The 17,551-nt window shown below is 44.5% G+C and overlaps 2 protein-coding genes across 6 annotated transcripts in view; one reads left to right on the forward strand and one right to left on the reverse strand.

The window, feature by feature from the left end:
- Nucleotides 1-126: 126 nt before the first annotated feature.
- On the reverse strand, nucleotides 127-13,893 carry PRSS54 (serine protease 54). Its single transcript, XM_007090223.3, is given in 6 exon segments — nucleotides 127-908; nucleotides 3,911-4,042; nucleotides 4,633-4,891; nucleotides 10,438-10,609; nucleotides 13,805-13,853; nucleotides 13,855-13,893. Coding segments are annotated over 6 exon segments (1,188 nt in total). The 5' UTR covers nucleotides 13,891-13,893; the 3' UTR covers nucleotides 127-368.
- Nucleotides 13,894-14,770: 877 nt separating this feature from the next.
- The window catches only part of GINS3 (GINS complex subunit 3), a 92,348-nt gene continuing 89,567 nt past the window's right edge, over nucleotides 14,771-17,551 (forward strand). For all 5 annotated transcript variants that reach the window (XM_042970742.1, XM_042970743.1, XM_042970745.1 and 2 more), the window contains exon 1: nucleotides 14,771-15,287. The gene's annotated coding sequence lies outside the window, so the exon portion shown is untranslated. The remainder of the gene's footprint in view (nucleotides 15,288-17,551) is intronic.

Consider the following 17,551-nt stretch of genomic DNA (forward strand, 5'->3'; position numbering starts at 1 on the left):
TGCTTGGTGTCCCCGACTCTCCAGCCACGCTGGCAGGCACTCCCCAGGCCACATTTGCCCGTGGGGAGTGTTTTCACAGCCTGGCCCCTGGAACGGTTAACACTGAAAGAACCACAGGGCACTCTAATGGTTTGACACTTGTTAGCCCACATTTAGTTCACAAGCACAAATGAAAGTGACCTTCCCGCATGTGGGAGTAGGACAGAGGAGGGAGAGCCAGCCCAGTGTGCACCCTGGGCCTGTCCATGGCAGCCCAGGTGTGCAGCTAGCAAGAACAATCACCATTAAACAGACAGCAAAACAGAATGTGACTGCCCAGCACTCAGCATTCTGAGCTTACTCCTCAGTTGGGAGGGTTAGCTCTTAGACTAGATACCATTGCAAAAGAAAACAAGCACAAAGAAAAACAAGGTAATTTCTTGGGGCTGATGTAACCTGTTCTGACCTGAAATAGGCCCTCTACCCTCCCCAGAGTCCCCGCCATAATAATCATAGTACATGGGTTGTGTGTCCACAACAGAAGTCCTGCCTAATTCCCTTAACCCTTTCCTCCCAATGTCTGGGCTCTTTCTAGAGCTGTTTGCTGGCAATGAATATACGTCGGCCTTTTTTTGTCCTTGCACGTGTGCTGGGGACCATCCACCTTGGCCCAGCCCGGAATGTTTTCTCTGTGTAACGGTGAAATGTTCTTTGTAGCTGAGTGAAGGCAGCAAATTCTCCCAGTGGTGGAAGGCAGACAGCGGATGGCTGGTTTTCTTAGTCTTGGACATAATCCAGTCGCCATAGTCTTCCACCTTGAGGTACAGTAAAAAGCCAGGGCATTTCTCACCCCCGTGGGACAAGACTCCTCTCAGCACCCACAGATTCTGTTGCTGTAGCTGGCACATCATGGGGTTTCCAGGGTCCCCCTGTGACAAAGGACAGAAGGCTTCAGGTCTAAGAAAACTCATTTTCTTTTTAAATATATCCTTGTGCAATTTACCGTTTGTTCTAGAAATGTTTTATATTGGTTCTCACTTGAGAGGGGGTAAATTATAGGATACTATTTCCGATCTAGGCAGCCACCGCCACGAATTCCAACAAGATGGATTTTCTTTTTATCATGCAGAGTATTTGCAGGCTTCTGCCATTTGCCTTTAGCTTCCTGGTTCGCATTTCATTTTCATGTCCCTTTGACTAAATCCTCACTCTCTCTTGGTTCCTCATTCCTCCAATGTTGACCAGGCTGGGTTCCCGGCTTTTCCACCTGGCAGCTGCCTGTCAGCACACCTGCTCGCCAGCCCTGCCCGTGCTCTCAGCCTTCCTCTGGGACTCAGGGATTCTACCACACACACCTTACCTCCTTTTAAGGGAGTGATGAGAAGCTTGGCACGCTTACCTAGATGTGTGACCCCGGAGAGTCACCTACTTCTCTCTGAGTAAAGTGCAGAACCCTAACAGTGCCTGGCACACAGTACACACTCAAAGAATTAGCTACTATTATCCTGGTAATATAAAAGGCCATCATTTTATGTGAAAAGTTGAGAAATAGGAGAAGAGCAATAAGGCAACTACTAGGTATAATTTACTTTAACTGCCCCAGCCCCAAGCCTCCTCTTAAGGTAATACCTGACCCCACTCCAAACCCGTGGTCCATCTTGCCCCAAGAAGGGTTGTCATTCAAAGGCTGACCAGCCCCTTCGGCCCACGTGGCCCGCCTATGCAGAAGGACTGGGCCAGCACATGGTACTCTTGCTGCCCTGTGCTGCCATGGAGCAGAGGGCAGAGATTTCATCCCAAGGGCTGGCTGGCTCTGCTACGACTGTTGAATGGGCTCACATCTGCACCCTATCATGTCTGCCTGGGGCAGAGAGGCTGTCCAGCCAAGCATGGCATGGTCTTCCCTTCTGTCACCAGTTCCAACCCCAGTTTGCTTTAACTGTGGTTCCATAGCTGGAGGAAGAAAAATAGTGCAATTTAGAACAAGTAGTTTGATGAATGAATGATTGTATGGAGACCTCCCTGGCTATTGCGTGGTTTTGCAAGTTGCCACTCTGCCCAGGTGTAGAATACATGGCTTTTCCTCTTCCTCATAACGTGTGGGGCCCAACTTCTGAAGCCCAAGCAGCTGAGAGAAGAAGTACCAGGTGCTCCTCTGGAGCAGCCCCACCTCATCTCCTAGGGGAGCAGCCCCAGCTTAAAGGGGCTCTTTTATTGTGTGATCCTTAACCTTAACATTGAACAAAAGCCCTGACAGTTGTGGGGAAAGGAGGGGGGTGGGTTCAGAGTGATTCTGCTTTTGTTGGGTTTCTGGGGACCCACTAGGCAGATACTGGACTTGGGTGGTTTATTCTATATATCTGAAATATGGCTTTGAGGACTTCTGGACACTAGAACACATGTCCGAGAGAAGAAAGCATCCCAGGTAGACAAGTCACCATTTATTTGTCTGAGCCAGTTTGCTAGCACAGTTCAAAAACAAAGAACTGACTGCAGGTGTGCTACAGGTAAAAACCAGTCTAAACTTTGCAGGTAGGTTTGAAGAGATGATCATTTAGAGTAGAAGCAGCTTACCATATCCCATTGAATCTAAGATGCTCTTGAAAAATTATTATCTTTTGGGGCACCTGGGTGGCTCAGTTGGTTAAGCCTCCAACTCTTGATTTCGGCTCAGGTTATGATCTCACAGTTCGTGGGATCTAGCCCCCACTTCTGTGCTGTCAGCACGGAGCCTGCTCAGGATTCTCTGTCTCCCTGTCTCTCTGTCCCTCCCTCGCTCACACTCTCACTCTCTCAAAATAAATAAACTTAAAAAAATTAACATCTTTGGAATGATATGTGTCTTTTAATTGGTTGATATCAGAGTTTAACTGGCAGCATTTTCTCTCCCTTGGTATTCCATACAATAATGGCACATTCCACAACTGATAGCATCTTAGATTTGATGAAATATGGTGCTGGATTGAGGGAATACCTCAGTTATCTAACTTAAAAAGTTGTTAGTCTTCCACCTGCCAGAGTCCAGTACAAAGTAGACACTCAATAAATGTTGGACCAACTTTGGAAGGGCAAACATTGTATAATGAAAGGCAGTCCTTCATGCATTTGCAATAAAATTACTTTTAGGAAGAATTGTCCACATATATGTACTCTTCCCCCTTTCTCTAAAATACTTTCCCTAGATCATCTGGGGAAAAAAAATTTCCCCATCTGGGAATCCTGAAAGTTACTTTGAAGGAGAGTAGAGATTAGAAATAGTAGAGTGTAGAAATTTTGGAGTAGAGGAGAGAAACCGCCTGGACACCTGGTAGACCTGGGTTCTCATCCTTATTATAACATTTATTAACTGTGTGATCCCTGTAAGCCCCACCTTCTCTGGTGTGGACATGAGGGAGCCTGGACCAGGGACTTGTCAATTCCTCACATTTTGCTGAGGTAGTAGGATAGCCACATCTGTACAGCCCTCATCCGATTGGAGGGCAGGGCTTCTTACAGAAAAACAAAAAACAAATCAATAACTGATGAGCAATAGCATCAGAGTCTAGATTCCATAGAAGCTGAATACAGTGACCCCACCCTGTAAACATGCTCAAAGTATACATGGTTTGACCCCACCCTGTAGACAGGCTCAAAGTACACATGGTTTGGACTCACTTGCAAACTTTTAGCCAGTGAAAAACCATCTATGACTTAGACGTGCTTAATCATGTCACATTGAAAATGGTGACTGTTTACTCCACTCGGTAGATTTTTATTGAATATCTGCTATCTGCCAAGTACCGTTCACCCCGGAGACAGCCATGGATCCCAAGTGACAGTCCCTGTCAGTCCCTCAAGGAGTTCACTGTGCAATGAGGGAGAGTCCCGAGATTCCCTTGAAGTGACCACTGCTTACTCTCAGCCTTTAGCTTTTACTCCATCATGTTCTTACCAAACAGACAGCATCGGTTTCCTGCTCTATGTGATTGCCACATCCTGTTTTCTTGAGTTTGTGTAAGGGACACATGTTGATGTCTTTCACGGAGATTTTCCTCAGGATACTCATTGTCATGTGATTTCCTGTCTGGACCATGCAACAGAAAGCCAAGAATTATTAATGAGAAGACATTGTCTATGTTAACTACATCTCATGTATCCAGATGGGAATGAGTGGAGAATATTCTGATAAACCCCCTGTTCTCATAGAAATCAGAAACGGTGTCTGAGTTTTTCTGAACACTACCTTTGTTTTGAACTTGAATGTAAAAATAGAGAACATATTCATCCTTCTTCCACATCTACAGAGAATACATTTCCTTGTTCACTTCCCAAGAATAAAAGAAAAGAAGGATGGCTTGGTCAAGAGGGCAATCAGCTCCTGTTCAGGGAATAATGTCCCCTGACCTCTCCCTTCAGGCTTTGCACTCCCTTCAAGCTGTTTGCTGACTATGTACTTCTAATTTGGGTGTAGAGCTAAAAGAAAAGGGACCAAATGTAAGAATGGCCACAGAAAGGGCAAGCATTAGGAATCTTGACTGATTACATGAGGGTTCCAGCCCAACTCTAGAATCTTGAGCAATGGGAGATATGAAGCTAAACCCTAGAACAGTTCATCCAAGTCACCCCCACTGCTCGCACACACACAGCCTCCTCTAGGAGAAGGAAGGCATTAACTGCAGATGTGGGATTCCATCCTGCCACCCAGCAGTTCTGCAAGGCTGGTGGCATATGCAGCTTTCTGCCAAGAAAGCAGATGGGTCGGACCAGGTTGCTGAACCGCATCGCTGTGTCTGTCTTCAGGAGGGCTATGTTATTGTTCATGGTCTCATTATCAAAATCCTCATGGATGATGATGGTGTTGACTGGATACTCTTCATGAGCAATCACTTTGGCATCCATCTTAGCTATACCAACTATGACAATGATGTCCTTCCTAGAGAAAAAGCAAGGGAATCTTTAGAAGCCAAGGCACCATGGAAGCTTCACACTTTCCTTTTCATATTTACTCTTTTGGGGATGGGTTGGAACACTCATCCAATTGATTTTTCCTGGGCTAGTTTTTACTTACCCCTTTGGACCCAGTCCCCAGGAAATCTTTTCTGAACTCCTAGACTCGTGTCCTCCTTTGTGAGCCCATAGCATCTTGGGAATTCCTCTACCTTAATGTCATTTGTCCCACCACCCAAAGATAATCTGTTATGACTATCTTTTTTTCATGCTTTTTCCATAGTTTTTTGGTTTTTTTTTTTTTTGATAGTCATAGTTACACCAAAGATGTAACCTTGACTGTTGATTTTAGCACTTAACATTTTAAAAGAAACATCTTTTCATATTACATACTCTGTAAATACTCTTGAGAGAAATTCCAATTATAATAGTGATGGAGTTCATTTGGTTGTTTTCCCTTTCTCCCCTTGGGGACCACCCAAGGGACTACAGAAATGAGAAACAAATGCTGAAAAACACCATAAAATGAAAAGACACTAGAGAATCCAAACCTCAGAATTAGAGGAAGGGCTGACAATAGCAGTAAAGGACGGCAGAAGCGCAGGGCATTCTAGATGGTACCTACTCCCACAAAGTCAGGAAAAGCTGGTCAAACATGCTTCTCAGCAAAGAGATAGAAAGAAAACAAAACAAGTACCAAAATAAAGGCCAAATTGGAAGCTGCATAAAGGAGAATAGAGAGAACAGAAAATACGTTAAAGGGCACAGGGTGGAGGACTGAGAAAAGTGACCAGAATGAAATGGACATTAACAAAGATTTTTAAAGGTGAGAGAGGAGAATGACAAATATGGCAGTCAATGGAGAGCCAGCAGATCACAAAGAAAGTAACCCAAATAAGACAGAAAAAAGATTTCAGGATCCAATTTAAGAACGTTTTCTGGAAATAAGCCTTCGCTCTACAGTTTGGAAGTGTACTCCACACCCTAGGGAAAAAGCGATATAGAATGATCAACATGGAGACATAGCCTTGTCAGCTCCCAACAAGAAACAGATGGCACTCTCAAGGTAAGTTGGGGAAAGTTTAAGTAAGTTGGGGATTCTTTACAATGGTCTTGGAAGGATGTAGGGAAATCACAGAGAATATTTCAGTACCTGGGTGTCACGTGGCAAATGCAGCTTCCTGCTCAGATAACAACAGGGTGCCAGTGTGCCTTTGGGTACTAGAGGGGGGAGGGAGTGGTCAGAGCTGTGGGCAGTGGGTCACTTGGCTGGAGGAGGCAGCCAGTCTACAGTACCCCTCTGGGGAATAAGGACCCTACCCTTGCCCTCCCCACTTCCTCTGAACTCTTGCCAGTACTCCCCTTGGCCAAACCCAACTGGAACCCAGAAGGTAAGAGTACCATTGGTGTAACCCACACAAGTCAGCCTCCTGGGACCCAGAAGGGTAGAAGAGAGTAGAGAGTAGAAATGGAAGAGATGCCGCATAGCTAGTAAAGTTGATGCACTTCAATGACAAAGGAGGAATCCTTAGGCATCCAGACAAAACCAGATTAAGTCATCTTAAGTTTGGCCATGTAATTTATTGCCTAACCCATGGAACTTGAGAGAGTGAAAGGGGATGCTTGCAGCAGGACACTAGGATAATAGGTGTAACCAGACCTCTCTCAGGTGCACTGGGATGATCATGTACCTAGAGAGGAAAAAATCAGAATGGCTTCATACTTCTCTGCAGCAAGATTTAACACCAGAAACCATGGCAGTTGTGGGGGTGGGGGTGGGGGTGGGTGTGCAGTGGTAATGCCTATTAAGTCTCCAAAAGAAAGAAGGCATGATCCATGAATTCTACACTTAAGTTGTCATTCAGGCTTAAGGACAGCACATTTGTTAATATCCAAAACCCAAGGAAATATGGTTCTTGGGAGCCCTTTAAGAAACGACATACTTGGAGACAAATTTTAGCCAATTCTAGTGTTGAATGGAGAAAATCCAGCAGTGTTGAATGGAGAAAATCCAGCAAAAGGACTGTCAGTAAGTGTGGAGTTCATTATAACATTGGACTAAAAGCCTTTTTAGAGTTTGGGTTAGAGTCAAAATGTAAACTCTGTCAGTAATCAGATGGTGTAACTAAAGCTATAAAGAAGGTTGGAAGGTAGGTATATATGTCAGTTTCCTCATCTTTTAAAGGAATCCAAACATATTATTTACAGCTAATATGTAAAATAATAAGGATGTGCAAATATGTATGTGAATCAAGGTAAACATTAAAGCACTTATCTATTAAAATTGTGTGGTGGAGGAGAAGGAGGGAAGAAGTAAAAAGATAGGACTTTTGGCACTATCCACAGTAGTCTAAAGAGAACAGTCCAGGGGCACCTGGGTGGCTCAGTTGCTTAAGCCTCCGACTTTGGTTTAGGTCACAAACTAAGGGTTTGTGACTTCGAGCCCCGTATTGGGCTCTGTGCTGACAGTGCAGAGCCTGGAGCCTGCTTTGAATCCTGCATCTTGCTCTCTCTCTGACCCTCCCCAGTCGCGGTCTGTCTCTCTCTCAAAAGTAAACATTAAAAGAAAATAATAATAAAGAGGACAGTGCAGAAAGAAACAAAGGATGTTGCTGTCTTCCTTGAAATTATAACTCTAAGGTGAACACCAGAACAAAAACTCAAACTTTCCAAATTTGTCAGAAGAGACATTCAAAACAAAGGCCACATAATGAAAAGAAAAACAAGAAGCCACAAAAGCAGAAAACATAAACTAAAATGAAAACAAGAAGCAGGAGTTTCATTTAGAACATCAATTTAGAGCAGAAGAACATGAAGTAAGACAGAGAGGCTCTTAATGACGAAAAAGAATTAAGTCTATGGCGAAGACCTTGTAGTCATAAGCATCTGCAGCATGTGACATAATGTTCATAAAGGAAATACTCCAGGAAATAGGAGAAAGAGCCAAAGCTTGTTCATGATAGATTTTAACTCATCTCTGTCAACCTAGGACAAAGCAAAGAGATTCCCTCCCCCAATTTTATATATTAAATTGTCCACCAGAGACAGAGAATGAACTTTGAATTTTAACTGTGGGAAACATTCACGTGACTCACATATAGTAGACTGCAAGGGCAACCCCAACAAATTCCTAAACAGATCTAATCATCATGTAGTATAATTCAAAACAAAATAAGGGCAGAAAACAAACAAAACACCCTGTGTATTTGAAAACTCTGTCTTTAAAAAAACCCTGAGGCAAAGGGAAAATCAAAACCAAAATAGATAGACCAGATAGGAAATAACAATAATGAAAACGCTACCTGGAAAGCCAAATCTCTCTGGAAGGCTAGTGCCAAGATTCAGTCCAATCTGTCCACTCCTGGGTTATTCATGCTACAGTGTATTGCACATGTGTGCAATAATATATGGACAAATATATCTACTTGCAGCAATTTTTGGCACTAGGAAAAGATCAGAAGCAACCCAAATTTCCACTATCAGAGGACTGTGTATTTATGGTAGATCCATCTTGGGATACTGTGCAGCTGATAAATATGGGAGTGAAAAAGAGTGAAAAAGCTGAGTGTAATGCTGTGTCTGGTACACTATCAGTTGTATCAGGGGCTGTTATAGACTGAATTGTGTTGTGCCAAATTTGTTGATGAAGTCCTAGCCCCAGGTGTGGCTGTATTTGGACACAGGGCCTTTAAGGATGTTATTAAGATTAAATGAGGTCTTAAGGGTAGGGCCCTAACCCAACAGGACTAGCGTCCTTGCGAGAGGAGGAAGAGACATCAGAAGTGCACACCCTGAGGAAAGGCCATGTGAGGACACTGCAAGAAGGCAGCCATCTCCAAGCCAAAGAGAGAGTCCTCAGAAGAAACCAGTCCTGCCGACACCTTGATCTTGGACTTCTGGCTTCCGAAAGGTGAGAAATAAATTTCTGTTGTCTAAGTCACCCTGTGTGTAGTATTTTGTCAGGGCAGTCCTAGCAGATTAATACAAGGGGGAAGGAAAAATCTGTCTCTGTCAATAGATACAAGAATCAATATATCTAGACCTATAGATATATAGATATCCATAAGTGCATTGAGTAATTAAGGAAGAATATTTAAGAAACTGATGGTAGAATATGGTTTAAGGGAGGAAGTTAGTAGTGTCTGAAGGCCAGGGAATCTTTTGGTTCCTTCTGAACATTATACTGTGTACATGTATTTTAATTTAAATGCATGCATTTTCAGGGGTTTCTGGGTGGCTCAGTCCATTGAGTGTCCGCCTCTTGATTTTAGCTCAGGTCTCATGATCCCAGGGTCGTGGGATGGAGCCCCATATCAGGCTTCATGCTGAGCATGGAAGCTGCTTAATTAAGATTCTGTCTCTTACTCTCTCCCTCTGCCCCTCTCCCCAACTGGTGCTCTCTCTCTCTCTAAAATATAAATAAATAAGTAAATAAATAAATAAATAAATAAATAAATAAATAAATAAATAAAAACTATTTTCAAATAAAAATATAAGTTATAGGTTTAAAAATTCAGCATCTCCGCCATATTCTACCAAGTGTTTATACTATTACTTATTTGGGCAATTATAGTAATTATAATCTCTTCCCCCATACTCTGTATGTGTGTGTGTGTGTGTGTGTGTGTGTGTATGGCATATAAATAGTATATATAGAGATATATAATAATTATATATATTATTTATATACTATATATTATATGCTATACATATATGAATGAGTAACCATAATGTATTTATCCATGATAATTGGACATTACATTTCGAGTGTTTTGTGTGTGTTTAACCACCCTATGAATAACATAAAACTTTTGTGCATAAAACTTTTGTGCATAAAACTTTTCCAGTGGTTGAAATTATTTCATTAATGTCCACTCTCAAAAGTGAAATCTTTGGGTCAAAAAGTAAAATGTTTTACAAAAAAATTATTCCTTTAATAACATTTGAGGTGTTTTTTTTTTCCTGGTTTACAAGAATGTATAAATTTACCACATAGAATTTGGAGAATACAAAGAAGTTCAAAGAAGAAAACAGAAATCGGGTGCATTCTGAGCATTCAGAGATAAGTGCTTGTAAAGCGTTTGCATATTTCCTTCAAGTCTTTTCTCTATGCACATATATTTGTGGCAGTCACGTTGTAAGGTTCAAGGTTAAGTGTTTTAAGGTACGGGCTCCTAACAATTCACTTAACAAGCTTAGAGTAAAGACCTCTAGTACCTCTAGTACCAGGGGTCAGTGCCTGTGTTGCAGTAAAATGGGAACAGATGTCCTTCCCATGGAGGATGGAGGAACAATCATTTCACCTTGTGGGTGTGCAGTCCCCACAGCAGAGAACACACTGGACAGCATGACTTTGGCAACTGGTGATTCCAGGACCCCAAGAGTCATGGCAGGGCAAGTGCCAAGCCAGTAAAAAGCCCTGTTGCCCTGTCACCAGGAATCTACCTTCCAGGTCTCCCCAGGCTGAGCCGGAAAGGGTCCCTTCACCTCCACCCCAGGGGGCTGTGTAGGCCCCAAAGCACGGGTACTGGCCTGTTCTGCAAGGCAGATGCGATGCTGATGATCCAGAACTCACTGAGGATGCTGCCAAAAGCCAGGTGAGTGTACTGGGAATCCTGCAGCGACACCACCCACGGGAATTCCTGGTCTTTGACCAAACCCTCCTCGGAAGTTTCCACAACACTGGTTTTCTGGATGCCACAACCTGCAGAGAGGGTGTGTGGGGGCCTCACTGTTGGGGCAAGGAGTTGGCGGCCTGTGGCCACCACCACTGTGTCACACCTCAAGACCACCTCTCCTGCTGGTTCCCCACTCCTCCTGGCTCTCCATCTTGGTCACCACGAACTCCACTACCCACATTTCTTTTCCTGGCGGGTCATTTTCTCCATAAAAGATGCTTGATGGCATCATTGAATCTAAAAATAACCCCTTAGGCTACCGATAATCCCTCTCCTCTATTGGGCACTTGGCAGTGCACTCGAGGCAGTATCGGAAAGCGGTTCTCAAAGCGTGGTCTGGGACCTCTGGAAGTCCTCAGATTAAAACTGGTTAAAACAGGTTAAAACTTTTTTCATAAGAATACTAAGACAGTGTTTGCTTTCTCACCCTCATTCTCTCATTCTTGTGCAGTGGAATTTTCCAGAGGCTACATGATGTCATCACTGTGACGGCTACCAGCGTGTGTGAACCTGTATATTCTTGTGTTTTAAAAATTTCCCAGTTTTTAATTTCTAATATAGTAAATATGGAAAGATATAGCTTCACAGCAAAAGTTACTTGGGGGCCCTCCATAATTTTTAAGAGTGTCAAAAAGTTGGAGCACTGCTGATATGTACTACTTCATGTAACTCCTCCAACAGATGCGGAGGTGGACGTTGTCATTCTCCACGTGTGGCTGAGAGAATGGAGTTTTACAGCTGGTAAGAACTTGTCCAGGTTACACAGCTGGTAGGTACAGGGCTGGATTTCAAACTCCATACACCTTCAACCCCTCACAGTCTCTGTTCCAGCCACATTTCACATTCTCAAATTTGCCCTTGCTTTTCCCTGCCTGGGCAGTTTGGCATGTGTGGCTCCCCCGTGTTTGTTTTGCTTGCCAGTGTATCCCTATGGGCTAGTATAGTGCATAGTAAGTGCTCAGTAAATCATTTGGTGAATGAACAAAAGCATTTTGCTTTACCAATCACTCCCTGAAGTCCAGTCATCAAGGGGTTAAAAGGTCCCACCAGGTTGAGGCTGATTCTGGCCCATTCAGGCCTGCTTGGCCTTTGCCTTTCCAGGCCCTCAAGTGAGTTGCCTCCAATTGGGCAGTCTCTTGGGTCTGGACATTTGTTTCAAATGAGAGTAAAATGTTGACTAATGTTTTAAATAAACATTCTCCCCCTGCCTGTCCTGGTTTCACCCAAGATGCTGCATTGCTCTGTACTGAAAAATAAGTCCTTATTCATAGAATCATGGAAAGTGTAAGAATGATAGAGCAGGAAGGACCCTTGAAACTCAAAGCCCCAGACTGAGTGAGCTGAGCCTCCTACTTTGCAGGCAACATTATGGGATGGCGTACACATGGGGTGTTTTGCTCTCTGTGGCTGCTGACTCCCTCCCTGTCCTGACAGTCCTCATGGCCAGGGGTGCCTATCTCATCCTCAGTACTCAGAGTGGAGGGCAGGGATTCTCAACCTAGCTGCACATTTCATCCACCTGCTGGCCATCCAACTGCTGTCCCCTTAGGGACAGGACCTGGGCACTGGCATTTTAAAAAGCCTCCCCAGGTAGTTTCTAATGTGTATTCAGCTTTGAGACCTACTAGTGTTTTGGGAAGGTTCTGGATGCAGTGTCCCAGATACTGTTGGCCCCTGTGCCGTGAGACCTGGGAAAAGCCACTTTACCTCTCTGGACCTTAGTTTCCTCTTTTGAAATATGGGGTAACACACCTCTTGGAGTCATAAAGATCATGTAAGGTGAGATTATGGGAAGGTGCTTTGCAAACTGTATCTTCATGACTGATAATGCTAATGGATGATTCCTTTTTTTTTTTTTTTTTTTTTAACGTAAGCCACTACTCTGGTTGCTATTTATAAATCCCAAACCACAAGTACCTAGTACATGTTTCTAAATCAGTGGTCCTTGGGGCGCCTGGGTCACTCAGTCGGTTAAGCGTCCAACTCTTTATTTGGGCTCAAGTCACGATCTCACGGTTTGTGAGTTCAAGCCCCGCATCAGGCTCTGCGCTTACAGTGCAGAGCCTGCTTGCAATTCTCTCTTCCTCTCTCTCTGCTCCTCCCCAACTCATGCTTTCTCTCTCTCTCAAAATAAACTTAAAAAAAATAAATTGGTGGTCCTGGATGATAGGTGTCACATGGTGGGCACCACCAGCCAACTATTGGTCAGATAATTGGTGGCTCTGTTATCAGCCATTTATTCAATTCATGGGACGTTGGCAATCTATAGTGAACAAGGCATTAACCATTGTTACCCAAATCAACAAGAACCTACAGGTAGGTGATGACTTTTGCTTTCTCAAAGCTCTAGTTGGCTAGTTTATAAAACCCTTGGAAGGTCCAGGATATAAGGAGGAAATCTGAGCTAAAGATGAAATGTTTGCCTGAAGCTATTTAAGAGGGAGGAGAGACCCTTTCTGTTTTGTGGGTATCCCTTGGTCTCTCTGGGGCTGCAAGGAGGTGGAGTAGGCTAGGAAAGTAGGGGGTTCTCCCTTTGGTGTGTGCTGTGGTGGTGTTAGAAGCTCTGTCGTGTCTCCCGTCTAACTCCAGGAAGATTGGACAGAGCCAGCTAGGGTGGCAGCTAGATGGAACAGAGCTTGCTGTCCCCTCTCAACCTGCCCCTTCCTAGGATGGAATCTTAGTTCTGGATGACCTGGAGGTCAGGGAAGGACTGAGTCCCAAGCAGGCTCCAAGGTACCTTCTTGCTCCTGGGACCAGGAACCATCAGTTTAATGATACTTGGGGGGTTAATGATAAAAGATTTATTTGAAACCACAATGCTTAGGTAGAAACAAGGGGAGGGCCTGGTTTCTGAGTACACCAGATACACCATAGGCCTCCACCTGGGCATGGGGAGGACATCTCCCACCTGGTGGTGCCTGGTGGGGTTTCTGAGTGGGCTTTTCCATAGTCTGAGGCTTACTTTCCTAATGGCACTCTCATCCGAGGATCAGCTCTGCCATCAGACTGCTGAAGCCAGTTTCCTGCATCCACGGCCCATGTTCCCTTTCTTTGCCTGATTCCCACCGCCAACACCTGCTGTCCGAGCAGAGCACTGCCAGTCCTCTTCCCCCTGAGTCCCTCTCTGGACATTAAGGGCCATGTACAGGATTCCTGGACAGGTCCCCCTGCCATGTCACACAAGCTGCTGACATTGTCATGGAAAAGAGAAGCACACTCACTGGCAGAAGAGTGGGAGACATAGAGCAGTACTAAGAGCATCCGTCTCATCTCTGCCATCCCCAAAGTGAACTGCAGCAGGCACCATGGGCAGCTGTGAAAACACAATATCCAAAGGCACAGGCTTTTCCTCTCCTCCGTAAAGCGGCAATCCCCCCACCGCGTCAGAGGCCCTGCCTCTTTCCTTTCCCCTGACAAAGCCTCCAAAACGTGGGAAACAGACCTGTCACGTCCCAATTGCTTGGTTCCGTCCAGTGAAGGGCTCAGGGACCAGCTGCCCAGCACCGATATTGTTAGGATTGGGAAGATGGCCCACAGAGAGGAGGCAGCCCCTGTGTGTCAGTTTTCTCCTCGATCCAGCCAGGGTCCCCAGGCTTCCCAGAGAGTTGGGTCTCAGAAGAGGGTTGGTTTTTGACTCATGGAATCCGACGCCTTTCTTAACTCTGTAGCCATAAAATGCTGCTGAAAGTAAGAGCAGGGTTTACTGCAAGCCCACCCCTGGCTTTGCCCATCCTGCCACACTCAGCTGGCTTAAATGATGCTGGGATTTCTTTTCACTGCTGACCACTTATACTTTTACATCATAACCGCCCAGTTTGTAGCTCTGTTAATTTGTGCAATAACCGGACAAGGCAGACAGTATCACTGTCCCCATTTTACAGATTCAGAAACTGACATTCACACACAGAAACCTGCCCCAGGTCACACAGCTGCCAAGTGGTAGAGCTGGAGTTTGAACTGGGGTCTGAGTTCAAAGCCCACACGTGTCTCCCCACCCACCATACCATCAGCCCCACTCTTGCCTCAAACTGTGCACAATAGCCGTTCTCAGTCACCATGTTCCGCTCATGACACTGGATGTTTCTTGTTGTCAGGATGGCTCTCAGAGTCTTCTGTGAACTGCTACTGCCAAAGGAGAAATGAACTCACTCTGACCTTACACAGCAGAGCTCAACAGAGGGATTCCTTCTACCACCTTGGGAAGAATGTTCCATTGTGGCATCACAGTTACCATGGTATCACCAAGCAAATGTCTAGACATGGAGACCTAGGAGGAGCCAGGATGAAAAGCCTGCCTGTTTCCTAAACTTGGCAAGGCTATTCTGGAAGCCTGGCTTTCCCCAAGTCTGGCCAAGAAGACATCCCTTTTGCTAGATCACAAAGCCCTGTCCCATTGCAGCCGTGGTCTGTCTACTTCCTCAGCACCCGCCCTGTGTCTACACAACTTTGTCAGACTGGATGGAGGAAGCCCACGACTAAACTGAGTCTGGTTTTTCCAATCCCCATAAGCATTCTTACATTCTCAGTGTGGTTTCCTGGAGCCCAGTTTTCCCTAGCCCTTTGGCTTGACGGTCCCAGCGAAGCCACCAGACTGTCGGCTCTGCCAAACCATAGGGTCAGATGGGAGCTGCACTCCAGCCACTGTTAGCAGCTTTGGTTTCAGCACAAATGGCAGGACTCAAGAGAGCTGTTGACAACATTGTGGTAAGAGAAGTGTTGACAACGTTTCATTAGATAGAATCAGAGTGCTCACAGGCTGCTGGCTCAGTCGCATGAAAGATATTTATTGGATGGGTAGATGAATGGCTGATGGAAGGAAAGATCACTGGATAGAAAGTAAAGGGTGACTCAGAAAGGAGTCGCCATTTCCTTCCCCTCGAGATTCCCCTGATGTCCTATGTGCCTCACAATCATCCATCACCTTTAACACTGAGCAGGCATTGGCTTCTGCTGGGAGAACAGAATGGGAAAGATTTTTGGCAGTGGGAGAAATGGGAGTTGATCCTTCAGTCTGTTCGCGATGTCAATTTGACATCGTCAGCGTCAAAACATTTTCACGTGTATTTTCTCGTTCACAATTCACAATCACCCAGCCAAGATGAAGGAATTACTTGAGCTTTCCCGATGGGAACGTGGTGGCTCAGAGTGAGGAAAGTCACTGGGAAGCACATCTGGAAAGTAGCAGGGGCAGGACTCGAGCCCAGATCCTTCCAACTCTAGGGTGGTGAGCCATGCCCAAGTTGGCATTTCTCAGGCTGGACCCTGTGCTGCCTGATAAAGTACCAAAGCAGAAGTGCTGATTAGCGCAAAGCCAGGAGTTGCTCTTTAAAAGTGGGGATGCTGGGGGCGGGGGGGGGATGCCTGGGTGGCTCACTTGGTTAACCATCTGACTCTTGATCTCAGTTCAGGTCTTGATCTCAGGGTCATGAGTTCAAGCCCCACACTGGGTTCCATGCTGGGCATGGAGCCTACCTAAAAAAAAAAAAAAGAAAGAAAGAAAAAGTGGGGATTCTGAGGGTAATGCACAAGACCCTAACTCTCTCCAATTCCTCTTTAATTCCTACATGAAAAGAAGCCACGGGGAGACCACCAGAAACACCCACTCTTAACAGGAACGATCTAGCATAACTTTATAATACTAAGAAAGGCTCAGAATCCTGCCAGGGGCCCAGGAGACATTGTGAACAGAAGGCCTCAAATCTTCAGCCTCTCTGGGTTACTTAATGCAGACCATCAGCTTTTGGTAACTTTTAAAGGAACCATCACGATTTTGTAAATAATTATTTAATTCTTTCAGGTTAATAATAACAATGGTAATAATAGTTTTATATCTTGGAGAGGAAATTCATTTGCAACTTTACACCAAGGGCTACATATCCAGGATTGTGACAGCATGAAACATATGTAGTTTCTCAGCGGGTCACTTTCTATTTTTACTCTTTATTTTTATTAAGTTAGAAAATCCTAACTCTCAGTTAAAGGACATCTGATTTTTTTTTTAAGTTGTATAGCCTATTTTTTTTTAATATATGAAATTTATTGTCAAATTGGTTTCCATACAACACCCAGTGCTCATCCCAAAAGGTGCCCTCCTCAATACCCATCACCCACCCTCCCCTCCCTCCCACCCCCCATCAACCCTCAGTTTGTTCTCAGTTTTTAACAGTCTCTTATGCTTTGGCTCTCTCCCACTCTAACCTCTTTTTTTCTTTTTCCTTCCCCTCCCCCATGGGTTTCTGTTAAGTTTCTCAGGATCCACATAAGAGTGAAACCATATGGTATCTGTCTTTCTCTGTATGGCTTATTTCACTTAGCATCACACTCTCCAGTTCCATCCACGTTGCTACAAAGGGCCATATTTCATTCTTTCTCATTGCCACGTAGTATTCCATTGTGTACATAAACCACAATTTCTTTATCCATTCATCAGTTGATGGACATTTAGGCTCTTTCCATAATTTGGCTATTGTTGAGAGTGCTGCTATAAACATTGGGGTACAAGTGCCCCTATGCATCAGTACTCCTGTATCCCTTGGGTAAATTCCTGGTAGTGGTACTGCTGGGTCATAGGGTAGGTCTATTTTTAATTTTCTGAGGAACCTCCACACTGCTTTCCAGAGTGGCTGCACCAATTTGCATTCCCACCAAAATAAATAAATAAATAAATAAATAAATAAATAAATAAATAAATAGACATCTGAAATTGCAGCAAGTTCTCGAAACTGGCAGATAGTTCTGGTTATTCAGATTGACTGTGGACTCCAAAATCATGGAGAGATTTTTTTCACTCTGCTGATGACTGCTCTCAGTTACTCATGGGCCATCGTGCTTGAAACCTGGAGTGTTGAAAATTTCTCCTGAGGAGTTTGAAAATTTCATCCTGGGGGATAGTGATGGTTGAATTTCTAAATCACTTAGTTGCTTTTCCCTCTGGAAAATATTTCTTCGTGTTCTGTTTCAGTTTTGGA

This window comes from Panthera tigris, chromosome E2, assembly GCF_018350195.1.
Source record: "Panthera tigris isolate Pti1 chromosome E2, P.tigris_Pti1_mat1.1, whole genome shotgun sequence".
NCBI lineage: Eukaryota > Metazoa > Chordata > Mammalia > Carnivora > Felidae > Panthera > Panthera tigris.